The 20,542-nt window shown below is 35.3% G+C and overlaps 2 protein-coding genes across 8 annotated transcripts; one reads left to right on the top strand and one right to left on the bottom strand.

Annotated features, from left to right (window-relative positions):
- Nucleotides 1-1,492: 1,492 nt before the first annotated feature.
- pld7 (phospholipase D family, member 7) lies at nt 1,493-9,399 on the bottom strand. Of its 4 annotated transcripts, none has more exons than XM_067385414.1 (11): nt 9,116-9,399; nt 7,837-8,718; nt 6,372-6,556; nt 6,102-6,285; nt 5,821-5,935; nt 5,578-5,705; nt 4,550-4,753; nt 4,057-4,196; nt 2,442-2,607; nt 2,254-2,353; nt 1,493-2,027 (listed from the first exon to the last, which is right to left on the bottom strand). In XM_067385414.1, exons 1-11 carry the CDS (start codon nt 9,116-9,118, stop codon nt 1,822-1,824), a joined length of 2,313 nt encoding a protein of 770 aa, XP_067241515.1. In that variant the 5' UTR covers nt 9,119-9,399; the 3' UTR covers nt 1,493-1,821. The 4 variants fall into 4 exon arrangements, with proteins under 4 accessions (XP_067241515.1, XP_067241508.1, XP_067241531.1 ...); XM_067385407.1 differs by having other exon boundaries at nt 6,372-6,559; XM_067385430.1 differs by lacking the exon at nt 9,116-9,399 and adding an exon at nt 7,493-7,529 and having other exon boundaries at nt 7,837-8,125.
- On the top strand, nt 8,258-20,277 carry gpr137 (G protein-coupled receptor 137). Of its 4 annotated transcripts, XM_067385467.1 has the most exons (9): nt 8,258-8,395; nt 8,469-8,581; nt 12,691-13,322; nt 13,407-13,456; nt 15,137-15,377; nt 15,613-15,756; nt 15,841-15,969; nt 19,597-19,715; nt 19,797-20,248. In XM_067385467.1, exons 3-9 carry the CDS (start codon nt 12,978-12,980, stop codon nt 19,888-19,890), a joined length of 1,122 nt encoding a protein of 373 aa, XP_067241568.1. In that variant the 5' UTR covers nt 8,258-8,395; nt 8,469-8,581; nt 12,691-12,977; the 3' UTR covers nt 19,891-20,248. The 4 variants fall into 4 exon arrangements, with proteins under 4 accessions (XP_067241568.1, XP_067241576.1, XP_067241560.1 ...); XM_067385459.1 differs by lacking the exons at nt 8,258-8,395; nt 8,469-8,581 and adding an exon at nt 11,403-12,563; XM_067385450.1 differs by lacking the exons at nt 8,258-8,395; nt 8,469-8,581 and adding an exon at nt 11,403-12,262.
- The last annotated feature ends 265 nt before the right edge of the window (nt 20,278-20,542 follow it).

Consider the following 20,542-nt stretch of genomic DNA (forward strand, 5'->3'; position numbering starts at 1 on the left):
AGTTATAAATAAGAAGCTTTAAAGGGTTAGTTCACCCAGAAATGAAAATAATGTCATTTATTATTCACCCTCATGCCGTTCCACACATGTAAGGCCTTCGTTAATCTTCAGAACACAAATTAAGATATTTTTGATGAAATTCGATGGCTCCATGAGGCCTGCATAGCCAGCAATGACATTTCCTCTCTCAAGATCCATTAATGTACTAAAAACATATTTAAATCAGTTCATGTGAGTACAGTGGTTCAATATTAATATTATAAAGTGACGAGAATATTTTTGTTGCGCGAAAAATCTAAATAAAGAATTATTTAGTGATGGCCGAGTTCAAAACACTGCTTCAGGAAGATTTTGAGCGTTATGAATCTTGTGTGTTTTATGAATCTTTTCGTTATTTTATTTTTTTGGCACACCAAAAATATTCTCGTCGCTTTATAATATTAATATTGAACCACTGTACTCACATGAACTGATTTAAATATGTTTTTAGTACATTAATGGATCTTGAGAGAGGAAATGTCATTGCTGGCTATGCAGGCCCACTGAGCCATCGGATTTCAACAAAAATATCTTAATTTGTGTTCTGAAGATGAACGAAGGTCTTACGGGTGTGGAACGGCATGAGGGTGAGTAATTAATGACAGAATTTTCATTTTTGGGTGAACTAACCCTTTAACGCTGACGCCCCATTAGAATGCAGCATTAACTTTTCAAGCGCCAACGCAGGCGTCAGCCAATCATATCACAGACTCTAGCCAATTGCATTCATGCAACACCAGAAAGTAATGTGATTGGCTGTTGTACTATGACGGTTGCGTCAGCTCAAGCTTCAGACACGCCCTCTGTCAAGCATTGACGCCCCATGTGAATGCAGTGTTAGAAGCTCTGGATCCCATAGTAACCTGAGACTTGCACTTAGGACTGCACATGCCCATTGGTTATTATACACACTATTATACACACACAAATGATCTGGTGTGGCTGTAATATGGCAAAATTGATACAGAAGACTCAAATAAGAGATCAGACCCAGATTGATTAAGCTCTGATAAAGAATTCCAGTTAATTTTTTTTCATTTTCATTTAATTGTAATAAAATGTATGCAAAAACTGACACTTAAAATCAAAATCTCAAACAAAAAATAAATACATTTTTGTATCGTTTTCAATTGGAAAGATTTATCATGATTATTACATAAATATTAATTGGTAACATAAAATTTTATTGAGTTTAAATTATTGAACAAAAAATATATTACATTGAGTTTACTGAAAATAAAGTTACGTTTGACTGTGAATAACACAAGTGTGACCCCCCAAATGAACAATACAAGAGGGTTATTTTATTTAAATGTAAACATTTTTAAAGTATTTAAACTAAAAGGCCTTAAAAAACATCTGAATAATCTAAATGTCAGTTTAGAAACAACAGAGCACAAGCATTTTCTTACTGAAAAGTAGCTTTATTTTGAAAACAAACTTTACAGCCAAGGCACCTATTACAACATTTCATTTACATGCATGTTAACCAGTTCAACATCATAGATCAGTGCTTGCTCAAGGACCTTGTCCTTATTCTGGCAAATGTCACAAAATGCAAATATACAATAATGCACTCGATGAAAAGAAAAAAAGAGAGAATTAATATATGTCATATTTATAACAAACATTAAAAATGCACAGCATCCTTTTGGCAAATTCATACAACATAAATAAGTTATCAGTAGGCAGGAATGCCGCAGGGAAGAGTTCTTGGTTTTTGATGTTTTTATTTTTTGAATCATAGTACTTAGCAACCTAACAAATAAAGAGCACTGTACATTATGTAAGCTTTTTTCCGCTACAATGTTCTGCATGAACATCAGAGAGGGGTTGGGCATATTCTGAATGCCAATCCCTCTGGAAAATCTTCTGCAACTGGCTCTGAACGGTTTGCTGGCCCTGCCCTACTGCAGAACCTGTCTGATTCACAACAAGCCCAACCCCTGCCGTCTGGGTGAAGTAATTCTCAGACCAGTTGGAAGTTCCTGTAAAACACAATATAACAATCGATCATCATAGCAGGATTATAAATCTCACATTCACTTCATTGTATAACTCATATTCACAGTGCTTCAATTGTAAATGTAAACATGGACTGTTTCTGCTGGCATGTTTTTATGATGCAGCGCCAAAACCTGCCGTCAGGTTGCTGCAATATGGCAAAGCATGCAATTGAGATCACGCTGTGAAAACTGTAGACAGCTAACATACCGATGTAAACAACTCGATCAGTCACCATGTACTTGGCATGGCTGACACGTGCAAACGGAATCCTCTGCTGCTCTCGTGTTGAGGGCACCTCGAAAACTTTCTGTATGTAAAATGTTTATAGGTATTAAATCATCAATGATGCATAGATAAAAAAAAAAAAATCATTTTCAAAATATAAAGAAACGTACAGTATGAATGTTGCAGCTCAGAGGGGGCTTGTTGAGGACTGACAGAGACTGAAGGAAGACAAACATTGCACCAGAAGAGTGACTCCAGCAACTGACCAACAGCTTCACCTCAACACCTCTGGTACAAGCAGCCTCACGGAGGGCCGAGTCGATGACAGGCCAAAAACTACATGACATAAAAGACATTATGCATAAAAATCATGGAAACGATAATCTTTTAACTAGTCAAACTAAGCTATTAAAGGGTTAGTTCACCCAAATACTGTCATTAATTACTCACTCTCATGTCGTTCCAAACCTGTAAGACCTTAAGGCCATTCTGTTTACGTTCAGCGCTTCCATGTTCTACATCAGAATGTAAGCTCAGTATTGGCCGACACTGGTCACATGAGCAGCATGACGCATGTGGTGATGGTGACGCAGGAGCCGGCCAATAATGAGGCGGTGTTCCGACATAGAACCTGGAATCGCTGGACGTAAACAGCATAGGAGAATGACACAGAAGAGAAGATATTGTTGAATAAAGTCATTATTTTTGTTTTTGCACACAAAAAGTATTCTAGTCGCTTCATAACATTAAGGTCGAACCACTGCAGTCACGTCAACTGTTTTAACGATGTTCTGGACCTTGAAAGTTTTGGTTAAATTGCTGTCTATAGATAAAAATATACCTTTTAGATTTCATCAAAAATATCTTAATTTGTGTTCTGAGGATGAATGAAGGTCTTACGGGTGTGGAACGACATGAGGGTGAGTAATTAATGACAGAATTTTCATTTTTGGGCAAACTAATCCTTTAATAGTTTTTTAAATATATATATATTTTGAATTATTAGTAGCTTTGGCTACTAGCTGTTTGTCAAAGTATTTTGTAAAGTGCCTCTATTATTCTTTTCAGATACTACCTTTCATGTATTGTGTAATATAGCTGTTTGTGAATGTTAAAGGTGTGTTTCAAAGATCAAAGTGCCCAAATAAATGTTGTTATTGTCTCCTAAATGAAAGAACGATTCTGAACTGCTGAAACGAATCAATAGTTATTCCAGTCTTACTCAAACCTACGTGTCTTTATTGGCTGTCCCCAAACAACGTCTACTTTGACCTGAGTTTGGTTTATATTATCGAGAAGAGACTGTTTTCTGCACTTCAAATGGATGAGGACTTGGGCTCGAACTGATACAGTAACCGACGCTATTGTTACTGTTCATATCACTGTATATACAAGTGCTGAGGAAGATCCCGGAACTAAAATTCAGATTTGGTAATGGGTGCTTCATTTCTGACACGCACAGTAAGCATTAGACCAATCACAACAGACTGAGCCATCTGACCAATCAAAGCAGGGTAAGCTCTCAGAAAGAAGGGGTTTAGAGAGACTGAATCCTTTATTGAACCGTTTCAGACACTGTGAGAAAAGAGGTGATGCTGCAATGAAAATTAAAGAGATTTTTGACCTTGGATGCATGAAAACCTATTGTAGGAGACCTAAACTAAAAAGGAACCTTTAAAATAGCATAATAGGGGCACTTTAATATTCACTTTAATATTCAGTTAACGTTTATTTCAATTTAATGGTTAGTTTTAGTTTTACTCAATATCAAATGATAAAGATTACCGAATGGGATCCGTGAACTGGGACATGGGAAGGTAGTCCATCACAGACACAGAAATGAAGCGCTCAGCATCAGCGATCACTGACAGGATGCTTGAGAGGTCGTCAGAACGGCCATGTGATGATAAAGGAGGAGGGGAACTCTACAAGAACAAGTAAAACATTGCCATGTAAAAATTTAAAAAATTCTGTACACGAAAAATGCACGTGTCATGTTTAGAGACGAATGAAAATGAATGATGTACGACATACATGGAGTACATGCAATGGATTGATTTAAAAGCACAATTCTTCTGAAGTGAAAAAGGTGGCAAAAAGACAACATTTCTACACAAATGAAAATCAGCCAGCACTAAAGTCAGAGAATGAGTGGAATTGTGAACAGGTTGAATAAAATGACTGCAAAACATGCAATGAAAAAATATAGATTATGAATATGGTGAACAAAAACCACACCAAACAACTAAAGTCAACTTGTGAGAGAAACACAACTCACAGACAAATAGACACGTGCAGGGACACCGTTGAATTTAACAGCTAATGGGTACTTAGAACTGGAGAGGGCGGAGAAACGGCCCGGCCAGAAAGGAGGTAGAGATCCATTCTTCTGAGCTCCAATGTCCCAGTACACGTCAAAGATGCGTGAAGCGTCCTGTGCTAGACAGCTGCAGTCTTCCACAGCCACTCCAACCTCTTTCACCTATTAGAAATATTGACTATATTTTAGCATATGCATATATATTTATAGGTTTGTTTATTTGGGTTGATGGCCATTTCGACATTATATTATAATGAACTGCACTAGATAATGAGTTTTTTTATTTTTAAATTACATTATTTACATGTCAAGGACATTGCATGTCAACAGAAACCTTCAATAAGCATTCAATAAGATAATAATATTGATATATATTTTTCTCCATATAGTGGCTAGCGCAAGACGAGCATTTGTGGTTAAAAAGTATATACATTTTTATTTTTTTTAGAAAATGACCAATCATTTCTCTAGATAAGACACTTATTCCTCATCTGGGATCATGTAGAGCTCTTTAAAGCTGCATCGAAACTGCATTTGGGACCTTCAACCCGTTGGTAAATGTTGAAGTCCAGTAAATAATCAGAGTAAATTATCAGGAAATTTTTAATAAAGACTGTGTTTGTTGCTTATTTCCTTCGTTGTGCACGTTACAACAACCATTCACGACAAGTACAAGCTTTGGAGATAACTAAGTGAATATTTAACAACTACAATATGAATTTCTCGTTAGAAACTAAATTAAAAGTGGAAAAAGTTATATTTACACACAAGCTGACCACCAATCGTAACCAACTCGTAACAGCATTTAAATTTTTTTTACCTCTACTGTCAAGGAATCTAATTGTGGGATATCATAGGCAGCGAAGGATACATCTATGCTGCCTTCAAAAATCAATCAAATTAAGATATTTCTGTAGACAGAATGTGGCACGATCATTGGATTCGGATGTGCCTTGTTGTGCTTGTGGATGAAGCCTCAGACTCACCTGGGAAAGAGAACGCCAATCCATGTTTGCGCTCCCTAAATACATATGTTTCTTATCCACAACCCACAGTTTGGTGTGCAAAATGCCACCAGTGATGCTCTGCAGGTCAACTCCCCTGACCTCAGCCCCTGAGAGAAAGCACAAAGCAAGTAAGATGAAGGCTGCATAACATCCATACCAGATTATTCATCCTCTTACAACTCTCAATTTCACATGCTGCATGCAATAGACATGATGTTGTACCTGTTGCAACCAGCTCGTCTGTGTCTGCAATGTATGACTGAGGGGCGTTTACTGCAATCTTCAACTTCACGCCTTTTGGTTCCAGCTGCTTCAGTTGGTTGAACACTTTTTTGCCCTTTAGAAAATATATAAATGCCTAATAAAAAAACTTCCTTCCCATATAATCAGAATCAACATTATCATATTATTATGCAAGTCTTATTAGATCATATGCTGGTAACAAATATTGTAGAGCCATTATTCACACTTATGCAGAGTAAAATGTCCACGACAGAACATACCAGCATAGACGAGGGCTCTGTGAGGCCCAGGTCTGAATCTCGAAGTGTGAAATAGAAAGCACCAATGTGGACAGAGCTGTTTGCTCTATTTAGTAGATTGGTCCAAGTGTCTGAAATGCTTGGCAGGTGTGGCGAGCTGGAAGGGAAGTCGAGGCCCTCTGGGACACTCTCAACAAGCGTGAGCCTGATAAAGAACATTTAGAAACACATTTAAACATCTCAAACTCACCATTTAAATACTTTAAAATACTTGCAGACCCGTTTCCTCACCTACAATCAGAGATGCACGTCTCTTGAGGCATCCAGAAACTTTCCAGCCAGTGCAGCTCCAGTTGTGACATCAGGTGTGACACAGATTTAGGGACTCCATACTGCCAGATGTGCAATGCAAATCCACCCAAAAGAAGGAGAATGGAGGGCACGAGACAAAAAAGGAAAAAACTCCTTCCTTTTGTCTGCTGAAAGTAATATAAAATTAACAAATTGAATGGCATAGTTTTTACTTATGCAAACATCTATCTAACAAGACATACGCAGATGACCGTTAGTGATGAAATTACGGTTTTGTGGCTGTTTCATTTCACACATCCTCTTCTGTTGAAACTCTTGTCTTTGAATGCAAAACAAATACTTTGAGGCAACTTGACTGAAATACTACAAATTTGTATACTTATGCAAATCAGAGAGGTCAAATGAGTCCAGAGAAAGACATTCTGGGCTTGCACTGCAGTATTTTTCTTTCTCAACTAGTATTTTTGTCCAGTAAAAATATCTACACATTTTTAAAACAAGATACATTTACTTGAGAAGCAAAATGACTCTGAGTTTGTGCCTAAAACAAGAAAAAATATCTTCCATTAGTGTAAGAAGTAAAAGCGTAATTTAAAGGGAAAACAAGGTTATTTTTCTTACCCCATTTGCAGATATTTTTACATGTTTTAAACAGAAAACTGACTATTTTGATAAATCGTTCAGAAGACTTGATAACTTATGCCATTTTGCTTTTTAAGTAAATATATATTGATTTAAAAATGTTTATATTTTCAGCTAGTTAAACTTAGAAATGTAAGTTCACTTGCTGCCTTAAAAATGTGAGTTAACTCAACTTGAATATAAGCTTTGTTTCAACTCACAAATAGTCAAAATAAAACTTAAAATTTTAACTTAAAGTAATGCATTATCTTGACTATTTGTGAGTTGAAACAAAGCTTATCTTCAAGTTGAGTTAACTCACATTTTTAAGGCAGCAGATGAACTTTCATTTCTAAGTTTAACCAGCTGAAAATGTTTTACAGTAATAAGTACATACTTCTCCATGGTACTGTAAATGTATCTGTTCACTTAAAGGGATAGTTCACCCAAAAATTTAAATTCTGTCATCATTTACTCACCCTCATGTTGTTCCAAACCTGTATGAGTCTCTTTCTTCTGTTGAACACAAAAGAATATATTTTAAATAATGTGATTTCCCAGACAGTTGCATTGACTTCTATAGTATTTCGTTTTCCCTACTATGGAAGTCAAGAACATTGTTTAAAATATCTTCTTTTGTGTTCAACAGATTTGAGTGAGAGTATTGACAAATGTTTAGGTGAACTATCCCTTTAATACTCAATATAATACTTAGGGTTAAAGGTTAGTTCAAACCCTTAGAATGAACAATAATAGTATGTTTGCTTTAGCAAACACCATTAATTTTGCATATTTGCATGATATGAAAAATGATTCACCTCACCTTTGAGGGTGAACACGTTTTGGCCTGGGTGTGTTTTGTGTGAGGAGCATCAGCAGTTTTGGTTCCCTGTCGTGTTTCTTTAAAGCATTTTTTATTATCTGAAGGTTTCTGCATCTTAGCAGTTTCATCTTGACCACGAAGTGTGGATTCATCATCCTTATCTGAAACAAAGCACTGTTTCATATTATTCTCTGCGACGCGATTGTCTTCTGTCCAGTGTGATTGTGAGACACTTCCTTTTTCCTCTCTCAAAGTATCTTCAAAAGCTTGATCCGAGGCTTTGTGTTGATCAACAGCGGAGCATGAGGTCAGTTCCTCTACAACAGCATCCTGTGCCGACATCTGCTCATCTTCTGAGGCGGTCTCTCCACTTGCAGTTTCAAATTCAGAAACGAGATCATTGGTTTCATAGACGTTCCTGAGCGGGGGTCGCTGCAGAGACGTCTCCGCCTGATCAGAGTCTTTTGTAATTTCAGGCGTTTGATCAAGGGATTGATCTATTTTCGCAGCTAAAACAGTGGAGGTGTGATCCGAGATATCACCTTGAAAGAGAGCATCAGTGGGTAAACGAGCCGATGGGATGGGCAGTGCTTTTTCTCTCCCTCCAGATACTGACATTTTCACTCTTCCAGCCTCTGTAGAGCCAGCTTTCTCTTTTTGGCCCTGCTGGCTGGATCCATCCATCTTCAGTGATGACTCTGCACTCTGGACGGTGACTCGCTTTCGGCCCAGGGAGCTTTGAAAGGTAGGGATGCGGGACATCGGCGGTCTCCCTGCTTTACGGGATTCCTCTCCATCCTCCTTCCTCTCGGATGTTGCTTTCTCATTCTCTTCCTCGTCTATCAAATGCTCTGCTGATCTATAATGTACATCCTCTGGTTCCTATAGCATGAGTTAAATGCAAAAAACATAATATAATACATGTATAATTAGCTGTTTGTACAAATATTGGTACATGTTGCTAGCAATTATAAAATGCAAGACTGTAGATATAGAGTGTATACACAACATATATTTAATTTGTTGTTTGTATGCACACTCTTTATACTTAATACATATATTATCAATTATAAAGTGCAAAGACTAGACAGATCGATACTGTATAATTAACTCTTGATCTCTAAATGGTAAGCAAGTAATTAGCATTTACAGGAACAAACGTTTATCTTACATCATGCAAGGTCGTATACGACAAACTTAAATGTTTGAACGATAAAGAAACCTTTTTAAACACTAAGCCAGCAAGTTTGAAACCCGAGTTAGCACGCGAGCTACTCACCATGACCACAGCCGAGAACTATTCTCAACTTATCCGTAACGAGTCACTGTTTTAAAAATGAAAATGTATAAACAAAACGTATCTATCCGAGGTGATAAAGTTGTTGTTAGGCGGATACAGTGAGGAGACGGTTTGTCTATCCGTATGCGACGTGGCTGCAGAACTACAGCTCACAGTGCGGTATAGTGAAGAAAAGAGAGAGAGAGAGGGAGGAAAAAGTGAGGAAGAAAAACCTCGCCTACTAACACGCTATTCAGGCGTTACAAACCGCCTCTGACTCACAGCCTAATCTGGATTGACCGCTTATATGTAACATCATCTGTGCGACTGACAGGATAATTCAGGTTATGTTATGAAATGATGAGTTCATCAATTACAGTAGGGCTTATATAACTTAAAATATATGGTATTTAAAGCAGGTTGTTGATTTGAGCGCGTAAATCAGTTCGTGTAAGAAAAAGCAGGTATAAATGATAATGACAGGAATGAGTGACAGCTGACATGGCGGTTATTGATGGCGCAAAATTGAACTAACCGCCGTTTCTCTGTAGTAGCAAAGAATATACACAGGGTTGCCAGGTTTTCACAACAAAACCCGCCGAATTGATCCTCAAAACTAGCCCAATCGCATTTCAAGGGGCTCCCCTGGTAAAATCGCATTCTGGGGGATAAATATCACGTTATTTTGGGTCGATTCAACCCGCGGACATGAAAAACAGTTTTACGACAGTGTAAAAGCAGCCCAATTCCGCGGCAAAACCGCGAACTTGGCAACCACTGACTGACAAGAAGCGCAACGTTCCATTACAACCCTGCGCTTCCGCCATTTTGGGGTGATAACAGCAATTTCAGCTTTGTAAGAAAAAAAGAAAAAAAAACGTACATTAAAGCTGAAATCCAACCTGAATGATGACAACTATTGCTAGTGATCATCAAATACTTTTAAAAGTTTATTTTACAGACTTTTAAGTCTTCCACTTTGCTTTGCTCTAGAAACCCAGTAAGTTTGGGCAAAGTCCCTTTAAAGGTGATAGAGAGGATTTTCGTCTACCCTTTTAAATGCTCAAGCTCTTTAAAGCAGGATGGATTCTGATTGGCTGTCAATGTTTTTATTGTTCATCAGCTGGAAAAGAAGAATTCTGAAAGTGATTCCAATGATATCGCTCCTCTGTGCTGTTATCGTTATAGTTGTGGTATTCTTTTATATTTAGAACAATTTTTAGAACTATACCTTTATTGTTATAATTACCGTCCTTGGTGTGAACGGGCCTAACTGTTCAAAATTCAGTAAGGTGCTAAAGTTAAGGGTCAGTAAGATTTTTTTTTTTTTTTTTTTTTTTTTAAAGAAATTGATACTTTTATTTAGCAAGGATGCATTAAATTGATCAAAAGTGACAGTAAATAAATTTATAATAGGGCTGTCAAACGATTAATCACGATTAATCGCATACAAAATAAAAGTCTGAGTTTGCATAATATATGTGTGAGTACTGTGTGTAATTAATATGCATATATAAATACACACAAGTTAATGTATATATTTAAGAGAAATATGTTATTTATGTACAAAATATTTGTATTTTATATAATATAAATTATATAAAAATTTAAATACATATACTTGTAAATATTTCTCAAATATATACACAAATGTGTTTGTATTTATATGTACATAATAATTACACACAGTACACCCACATATATTAGGCAAACTTAAACTTTTAGTTTGTATGCGATTAATCGCTATTAATCATTTGACAGTCCTAGTTTATAATGTTATAAAATATTTATATTTCAAATGAATGCTGTTCGTTTCAACTTTCTATTAATCAAATAATCCTTAAAAGCAATTATTTCCACTGATGACTTCAGTTGCCACAACAAATATTAATATCATCATAATAGAATGATTTCTGAAGGATTTCTGGATATAAAATCTTTTTTATTCTATAGTCTTTGGTTTGGGTTAAAATTCTTTGAAGTTCAAGTATTAGCATTATAAACACTGAATTAATACCAACATCAGAAAAATTGGGAATGTAGGACAATAAATATATAACAGAATATATATATATATATATATATATATATATATATATATATATATATATATATATATATATATATATATAACAGCCACTATGTCCAAAAGTGGGAATTATGGGATAACAGACACAGCAATGCATCATGTTCTATAAGAACATGTTTGTAGCGTAAGAGGATTAAAACGTTATATTTCAGACATTTACTCCACTTTAATCCCCTGGATCACGCTACAAACATGATGATCTTAACTTTAATAAGTATTAATTTATTAATTTACTATTAGTAAATATGTAAAGTTGCATAAACAGTAAATACTCAATAAAGTACACATCCCTCAGATGTGTAATGGCTGGATTCCACAACTGATTATAATAAAACATAGGTTAAGACAATACAACATTTACTGTAGGTGTCATAATATTTACTGAATCTGAGAAATTTTCTATTGCGTTCCTGATTTGGCTGTGAGATTCACGGATTTTGGGTGCATAAATGGGTGATGTGATAAATTCTGTTGTCCAGTTGGCATTTTCACCCCAAAATGGCTGCCACGCTACCGGAGCGACACCTAGTGGCTGTTACCCTAAAAGCATCAGAGTGTCGCCTCTTGGGTTCTGTGCTCTTTGGTAGTAGTGCTCCCCTACAGGCCAAAAGCGGTAGTGCATGGGCGTTTTTTCACGCTTCCTGACAGCAATAATAACCAATCCACGCCCACTACCACTGTAAAGCCCGCCCAGTACATGCCTGTAATAGTACAAACCACGCCCATCATTTCAAAGCCCTCTAACTACGTAATGCTACCGATACAATGCTTCCTAAAATATTGCTTCTTAAAAGCATTTTATACTTCTCAGTAGCTTTAAAGAGTTTGGTGAGAAAGCTGTTTTTGTGAGAAAGTATCATAGACGGAAAGTATTAGTTGGAGGAAGGAGGAAGTCACATTTGTTTACGTTTTACATTACCAGCATGTGCCGCTAGATGTCGCCACAGATGAGTCCCTTTGATAACACTCGGTGTATAAACAAGAACGGCACTTCAGTGATGAGGGAAAGGATTTATTGGATTTGTTACGTCGATTACAAGGTCTTACTCATTTGTAAGGTATTGTTGAATGTATCTTTGTAATGTTTTAATGGAAGTTTTAAAATATGTGTCGCGTATTTATATCAAAGCCGACCTATGAACTAGCAAATCGATTTTAAACTCAATCTAGCAACGTTAGCCACACAGCTAGCTACTTTATATAAGTCTAAAGTACAAATGTCTGATTGTTAGAATGAGTTAAACAGCTAAAAACTGTTATAATTTGTGCTGTACACTGAGTCAGACACGCAGATGAACAGGTCTAGCGAATAAACAATCGTCGGGCTGTCATTCGCGACTGTCAAATCTGCCAGTAACAGTAAGTGTAAATGACGGTTTTCAGACACAATATGCTTTTTTTTCGATGAGGAAGATGGTGTTTTTGGCGTTTGAGTTGATGTTAACACACTTTAGTTACCTTAAACACTTTCACTTTTATTTTGCAGATGCAGATCACCGATTGATGAGGGGAAGTCTGATAAAGGACCTTTCCGAAGTGTGTTTTTTTCGTCTTGTAGTTTGATCTTGGCTTGGCTGAATATCATATATTAAAAAAATCAGACTAATGATAATCAGATAAATACAGTATGGCTGAATTTTGTTTTACCCTTTTGCTAATATGATTTATTCTGACATTTTATATCATTTTAGTTTTATTTTATTTTGATGCTTTGGTCTATATTTTGTTTTGTTACATTATATTTTATTTTACATTACATCCATCATCATCATAATGCACGCTTCAGTTCCACCTTCTCCCATGAGACCAGCCGTGGCCCCTTCAGTTCAGCTGGGTGTCACGATTCTTTACACCTGTCTTTATGGGGGTCTTTTTTTAGTCGTATACATTCAGCTTTGGTTGCTGTTGCTCTACCGGCATAAGCGATGGAGCTACCAGAGTATTTTTCTGTTTCTTTGCCTGTTTTGGGCAGCACTTCGCACAACACTCTTTTCGTTTTATTTCCGTGATGCCCTTGCGGCAAACCACCTGCCCACTCCAGTCTACTGGCTCCTTTATTGCTTCCCGGTGTGCTTGCAGTTTTTTACTCTGAGTCTCTTCAACCTTTACTTTACTCAGGTAAGTTAAGTGAAACATAAAGAAAGATGTTTGCTCAGTTGAGAAATCAATGCACTCCCTAATAACAATGTTTCATTTTGACAGGAGTTGTTCAGAGTTCGAAGCGTCTTCAACATTGAGCCCAGCAAAGGACTGTGAGTACATTCACATACGTGCATATTAATTAGCGATTACAACTTTTAATCTAATTAATTACATGATTAAAAATGTAATTAATTCATAAAATCAATCACACATGAAATTTGGCTGAGAAATTACCCCAAGGGATAATTTAAAGGCATTATTGTGTTAAATGAGAAAAGCATCAAGTAGACATTATAAAAAGTCTACAACGGCCATGATTTTTTCAGAAGCTGACTTCCTTTTCTCAAAATTGTGAGTTTATTGTGACTTTATAACTTGCATTTGTGAGTTTGTTTCACAATTAAAAAAAAATGCCAAAATTGATATAAACTTAGACTTTTTCTCGTAATTGTGAGTTTATTTTTCACAATTCTGAGTTCATAACTGGTAATTCTGACATTTTCTCTCAATTCTGACTTTATTTCTCAAAGTTTTGAGTTCATAACTCATAATTCTGACATTTTCTCATAATTCTGACTTTATTTCTATGAGTTCCGAGTTTATATCTGAACTCTGAATTGTGAGGAAAAAGTCAGAATTGCGAGTTTATTTCTCACAATTCTGACTTCATAACTGGTAATTCTGTAATTTTCCCACAATTCTGACTTTATTTCTCAAAGTTTTGAGTTCATAACTCATAATTCTGACATTTTCCTCATAATTCTGACTTTATTTCTATGAGTTCATAACTCATAATTCTGACATTTCTTGTAATTGCAAGTTTAGCCTATATATAACAAATCTGACTTTATTTCTCGCAGTTCCGAGTTTATTTCTGAACTCACAATTGTGAGGAAAAAGTCAGAATTGTGAGTTTATTTTCACAATTCTGAGTTTATAACTCGTAATTCTGACATTTTCTTGCAATTCCAAGTGAAATCTCACAATTCTGACTTTATTTCTCAAAGTTTTGAGTTCATAACTCAAATTCTGTGTAATTCTGACATTTCTTGTAATTGCAAGTTTAGCCTATATCTTACAAATCTGACTTTATTTCTCAAGGTTTTGAGTTCATAACTCACAATTCTAACTTTTATTTCTCAAAGTTTTGAGTTTATATCTGAACTCAGAATTGTGAGGAAAAAGTCAGTCACAATTCTGAGTTACTGGTAATAACTGGTAATTCTGACATTTTCTCACAATTCCAAGTTAAATCTCACAATTTTGACTTTATTTCTCAAAGTTTTGAATTCATAACTCATAATTCTGACATTTCTTGTAATTTCAAGTTTAGCCTACAGTATATCAGTATATCTTACAAACTTTGACTTTATTTCTCGCAGTTCCGAGTTTATATCTGAAAAAGTCAGAAGTTTATGTCTCACAATTCTGACTTTATAACTCGTAATTCTGACATTTTCTCATAATTTTGACTTTATTTCTATGAGATCATAACTCATAATTCTGACTTTTTTTCCTAGTATTTGCAAGTTTATATCTTACACGTCCGATTTATTTCTTGCAGTTCCGAGTTTATATCTGAACTCGTAATTGTAAGGGAAAAAGTCAGAAGTGCACGTTAATATCTCACAATTTTGACTTTTTTTCTCTGAACTGTGAGATATAGACTCGAAATTGAGTTATAAAGTCAGAATTGTGAGATAATAACTTGCGATCACCTTATGATTTATTCTGTGGCAGAAACAAGTTTCCCTAGAATTGTGTGTTTGTGTGTGAACTTTGACTTCTAGACGGGCGGCTCGGTGTGTGTATGCCGCCATGAGTGCCATCTTCCTGTGTGTCAACATAGTTTGCGCAAGCCTCGGAGAGCATGGAGGTTCTGGTGGAGCCGGTGAAAATACTTGGAGGCTGGTTTTGGTTCGAGTGCTGGTTAATGACCTTCTGTTTATTCTGGAAGCTGTGTGTCTGGCCACATCTCTGCTCCTGTTAACGCGATTCTCGGCCACCGCCACACCTTATCTACGCAGTAAGGTACATACTTTGCAAGGACTTCAACTCAAGTGGTAGTTGCAATCTATTTTACTTCTGTAATCTGAAATATTCTGATATAGTTTATGGTACGCAATAAATAAATCTAAATAAGTCAGAGTAAATGTTGATTTTTAACATTTAGATCCTTGATAATCCACTCAAGATTAAATTTCTGTTGCTGTTCATGATCAACAAGACAAACTTTGGTAAATTCACAGCTGTTTTCTGCTTGCAGGGGCTTTGCCAGACTGCGGTGCTGGGGGCAGGTGTGATCTTGCTCTTCTCTAGCAGGGCTTGCTATAATCTTGCAATGCTGTTTTTGTCTCAGAATCATAAAGTTGCAGCGTTTGATTATGACTGGTACAACATTTCTGATCAGGTGGGCAGTTGCACTTCAATGATTGCTAATGAAAAGGTATTTCTCTCACTGGTCAGTTTGTGATGTGCTGTGTTTTTCTCAAAGGCTGACCTTCAGAGTGACCTTGGAGACAGAGGCTACATTATCTTTGGAGCAGTTCTTTTCATTTGGGAGCTGCTACCTACCGGCCTGCTCATTCTCATCTTCAGAGTTCGCCAGCCTAAACAAGAAAAGGTCTGCCGATTATGGATTTTGCTAATTCATTACTGTTAACCCTCTGGTGTTCTTCGGTCATTTTTGACTGAAAAATTTACATTTTGTTTTTTATTACTTCATTGGAATGGTACGAAACTTGGTAAAGGTTTTTGCACTTACTATGTGAACGCAAAACAATAAAAAGTCATGGAAAATCTTAAATGGTCCTGAAAAAAAAGTCACACTCTTGCTTCTCGTGGTCAAAAATGAAATTAATGGGAAAAAAAAATTATTTAGTGGAATCTTTTGGTACTGCAGCCAAACAAAATCTTACTGAAAGGTCATTTTTGACATTATCAAGCTCAAATTTGGAACACAACTTTAGATTTATGATTTTTGATTTTCTTGCAGTTTTAGATTTAAATGTGTTTTGCAAAATATATATTTAATAAAAAAATTTAAATAGTATTTTTGTGCATTTTTCAAATTCTATAAATTTAGATTCACTTTAGCATTCAATGTTTATGACAGTTTAAGTTGTAAATTTAAAATTAAATTTAAAAAAATAATTCAGGTCTATGCTCACAAAGGGAATAAATGGATTATAACTACTGCAAAAATGTAATTTATTACCATAACATCCCCTAAAAATACAAAATATTAAATAAAAAACATTATCAAACTAAAATATACTATATTTATTTCAGTGAAATAAAAAAAAATTGGTCACTTTTGACATTTATGTTATAAAATATTTCTATTTCAAAGACATGTTGTTCTTTTGAACTTTCTATTCATAAAAGAGTCCTGAATGTATCACAATTGTCATAGAAATATTAACTTAATATAAACTGTTTTCAACATTGATAATAATAATAAATGTTTCTCAAGCATCAAATCAGCATATTAGAATGATTTCTGAGGGATCATGTGACACTGAAGACTGGAGTAATGTTGCTGAAAATTCAGCTTTGATCACAGGAATAAATTACAGTTTAAAACACATTCACATAGAAAACAGTCATTTTAAATTGTAAATATTTCACAATATTACCATTTTTCCTGTATCAAATTAATGCTGAGCATAAAAGACTTCTTTCAAAACATTAAGAAACCTTACAAACTTTTGAACAGTAGGTCCATGTACGGAAGAGGATTAGGGCCAAGCAATAATAAAAAAATAAAACCATCTCGAGATTAAAGTTGTTAAATTACGAGAAAAAAACTTGTTAAATTTCGAAAAAAAGGAGTTTTAAATTACGAATTTGTTCTCATAATTTAACAACTTTTTTCTCATAATTTATTGAGTTTATTCTGTAGCAAATTAGCTCAAAATAAATATGAATAATTAATCATAACTAGTTATAATTAATTATTAATATTTTAATCAGTCAATAAAATTAACTTAATGTAATAAAATTAATATTACAATCAATTAACCTGTTGTTCAATGAACACACAGTGTTAATTGTTTATTAACTAAGAAATGTTCATTTCCAGGTTATAGGAAATAACAATCTTATTCTACTAAAAGCCTGTAGTCAGGACCGACATGAATAGGGACTCCCGTACATGAGCGCAAAACACGGACAACCTTACGTGTGACATGAACAAGACTTTATTAACTAGACTAAACACTTAAACTACTCTAACATTCACACACATACATGCATACAGTTTACCAAGAGAGAGAGAGAAAGCAGAGTACAGGAAGCAAGAAGTTACAGCATTGTTGGACATTCAGCAGATCAACAGCCTTGAGCAAACCATCAGTTTAGTTTTAACAGGCCCTTCTTTAAAAGGGGTAAGGATACTCAATGTATCCGATAATGAGACTAAGTTTGATACTTGCATGTCTCTCCAAGTTGAATTAAAACTGTCCTGATGCAATTTGTGGAGGCTCCTGTTGAATCTTTGCTGATATTTTCTTGACGAAAGAGAACCGGCTGGATTCAGAGGATCTTTGGTGAATGGAAGGTCTAGGCCGAGGCCTGGCACAAGCTTGGGGTTCCTTAGAAGCTTCTAGCTTCTTAAAGCATCATCTTGACGTCAGCATTCATCAGTAAAAGAGAAGAAGAGCAGGAAGAGCAGGAAGAGAAGAGGTTTTATCTTGTGATCCATGAATATAAGGGGTGGAGACATCACACCCTCTTAAGGTGTCTGAGCCAATAAGGAGTTCCCCCCTCGGAGGGAAGTTTTACGAGTCTTTGTTCTGTAGCAAGATATTAGCATAAGACACTGGATTGGATGTTTGAGAGAAGAACCCTCTAGATTCTTATAATACTAATGTGTCACAGAGTTAGTAACATGTAACATAAATTACCAAATAGGAAATGAAAGTTGGAGTCCGTAGATACCAAGCATGCTGCCAATGTGATCTCAGTTAACTATACATTTGCAACTATGGAACATTAATACCAAAATAGTTCAAAAGAGAGAATTAATACATAGAATAAAGCCTATAAAAGGAAAGTCATGAGATGGGAAACTTGGATACATGTTTATACATTTCCCAAGTGGTTATATAGAGAATACGTAGGATTAAGAGAGTTTATTTGTCCTTCTCAGGAAGGATGAGTCACTAGTCTCTACAGCATTCTTATGGATCATAAAAGTACCATATAACTGTAACAGGACACCTAGTTGTGCCTGTGTGCTAGCTACACTTGGGATGTTGGTTGCAGTTTTAGGGGGATGAGTTCAGAGAACTTTGATAGTGAGAGTGAGTTTATGGGTAATTCATTAAATACCATGAATAATTGTGTGGCTGATTGGTCCAGACGCTACAATTCTCATAATTTAACGAGTGTATTCTTAACATTTTATCTTGACTTTTTTCTCGAAATTTAACTACTTTTCTCGTAATTTAACAAATTTATTCTCAACATTTTATCGACTTTTTTCTCGTAATTTAACGAGTTTATTCTCAACATTTTATTTACTTTTTTTCTTGAAATTTAACAAGTTTTTTTCTCGTAATTTAACGAGTTTATTCTCAACATTTTATTTACTTTTTTCTTGAAATTTAACGACTTTTTTCTTATAATTTAACGAGTTTTTTTCTTGAAATTTAACAACTTTTTTCTTATAATTTAATGACTTTATTCTCATAATTTAATGACTTTATTCTCAACATTTTATCTCGATTTTTTTCTTGAAATTTAACGACTTTTTTCTTATAATTTAATGACTTTCTCATAATTTAATGACTTTATTCTCAACATTTTATCTTGACTTTTTTCTTGAAATTTAACGACTTTTTTTCTCGTAATTTAACAAGCTTATTCTGATTTTATCTCGACTTTTTTCTCGTAATTTAACGAGTTTATTCTCAATATTTTATTTAGACTTTTTTCTCAAAATTTAACAACTTTAATCTCGAGATGGTTTCATTTTTTATTATTGCTTGGCTCTAATCCTCTTCCGTATCCATGACAAAAAAGAATAGGTTAGATAAAAATGTAATATGTGTATTCATGTTGGTTTCCTGTAGTTTTGAAAAAAGGTTTGATCTAATGACTTTTTTTAATCCCCACAAATCCCAACTCAAAATTAATTTTAGTTCAGTCATTAAATGTATGAAATGCTTTTTTTGGGATCAAGTCTGGGATCAAAAAACATCTCACTCTCCCATAATTGACATGTTTGCTTTGTTGTTTGTTTCAGAACTGCAGCCCGGCCATGTGCAACACACAAGGCTCACGGTCATATTTCTTTGATGATCCTCGTGGGATGGATGATGACACGGCTTCTCTCTGGAGCCACAGTATCAATCCTCACAGCAGGTAATGTGTTCATCCGGCTCTGAGTACTACATTGAAAACACTTGTGGGATCCGTTATGACACAGTGTCTCTGCACCAACAGCTGGTTTGGGTCCAGCGAGACGACTCCACTCCTCTTCAACAGGGGCGACCAGAACAACCAGCACCACTCGCTCTACTCCACTCCACAGACATGACCACTATGCACAGCTGCAGAGATCTTCCTCTGACCTTCTCAGGCAATAGTACAGCATTACCTCTTCCTGTTGAGTAGCTCAATAGGTTTGTTTGCACTAATATGCATCAGAAGCATCTATACTTCTGAAATTGCACCTTGACTTTTTAAAGCTGAGCACAATTAGACTACATGCTCATTATAAAAGGGACCAGATAATGATTTTACTACAAGGATTAAAGGACTCATTACCACATTTATCTTTTTATCATTCATGAGTGTATCTTTGAAATGTATTAACAGATGTTATTTTTTTGTGTATGGGATGGTGACTTTCCTTCTATTTCAAATTATGCATACGGAAGAAATAACTTTGGTAATAATCTTGTGCTGTGATATTTTCCAATTTACTTTAATAAAGATCTAATTTAAACAATATTCTTTTTACATATTTATGGTGCGTTCATGTATTGTTTGCATTTCGGTAAAGACTAATAACCATTTTCTTTAATGTGATGGCATGAATTTTCAGCATCATTACTCCAGTCTTCAGTGTCACATGATCCTTCAGAAATCACTCAAATATGCTGATTTGATGCTCAAGAAACATTATCAATGTTAATTTTCTGTGGAAACTGACATTTTTTCAGGATTTGATTCGAAGGTTCAAAAGA

This window comes from Chanodichthys erythropterus, chromosome 1, assembly GCF_024489055.1.
Source record: "Chanodichthys erythropterus isolate Z2021 chromosome 1, ASM2448905v1, whole genome shotgun sequence".
NCBI lineage: Eukaryota > Metazoa > Chordata > Actinopteri > Cypriniformes > Xenocyprididae > Chanodichthys > Chanodichthys erythropterus.

Bases quoted from the DNA above. Each gene is read 5' to 3' on its own strand.
- pld7 (XM_067385407.1), bottom strand. The intron at 6,560-7,836 runs GTGAGGTGAATC...TATTACTTTCAG, and splicing joins AAACGTGTTCACCCTCAAAG to CAGACAAAAGGAAGGAGTTT. The intron at 2,608-4,056 runs GTAATCTTTATC...TATGTCATGTAG, and splicing joins CAGTTCACGGATCCCATTCG to TTTTTGGCCTGTCATCGACT.
- gpr137 (XM_067385467.1), top strand. From the start codon at position 12,978: ATGCACGCTTCAGTTCCACCTTCTCCCATGAGACCAGCCGTGGCCCCT. The intron at 15,378-15,612 runs GTACATACTTTG...TTCTGCTTGCAG, and splicing joins CACCTTATCTACGCAGTAAG to GGGCTTTGCCAGACTGCGGT. The intron at 15,757-15,840 runs GTGGGCAGTTGC...TTTTTCTCAAAG, and splicing joins GGTACAACATTTCTGATCAG to GCTGACCTTCAGAGTGACCT.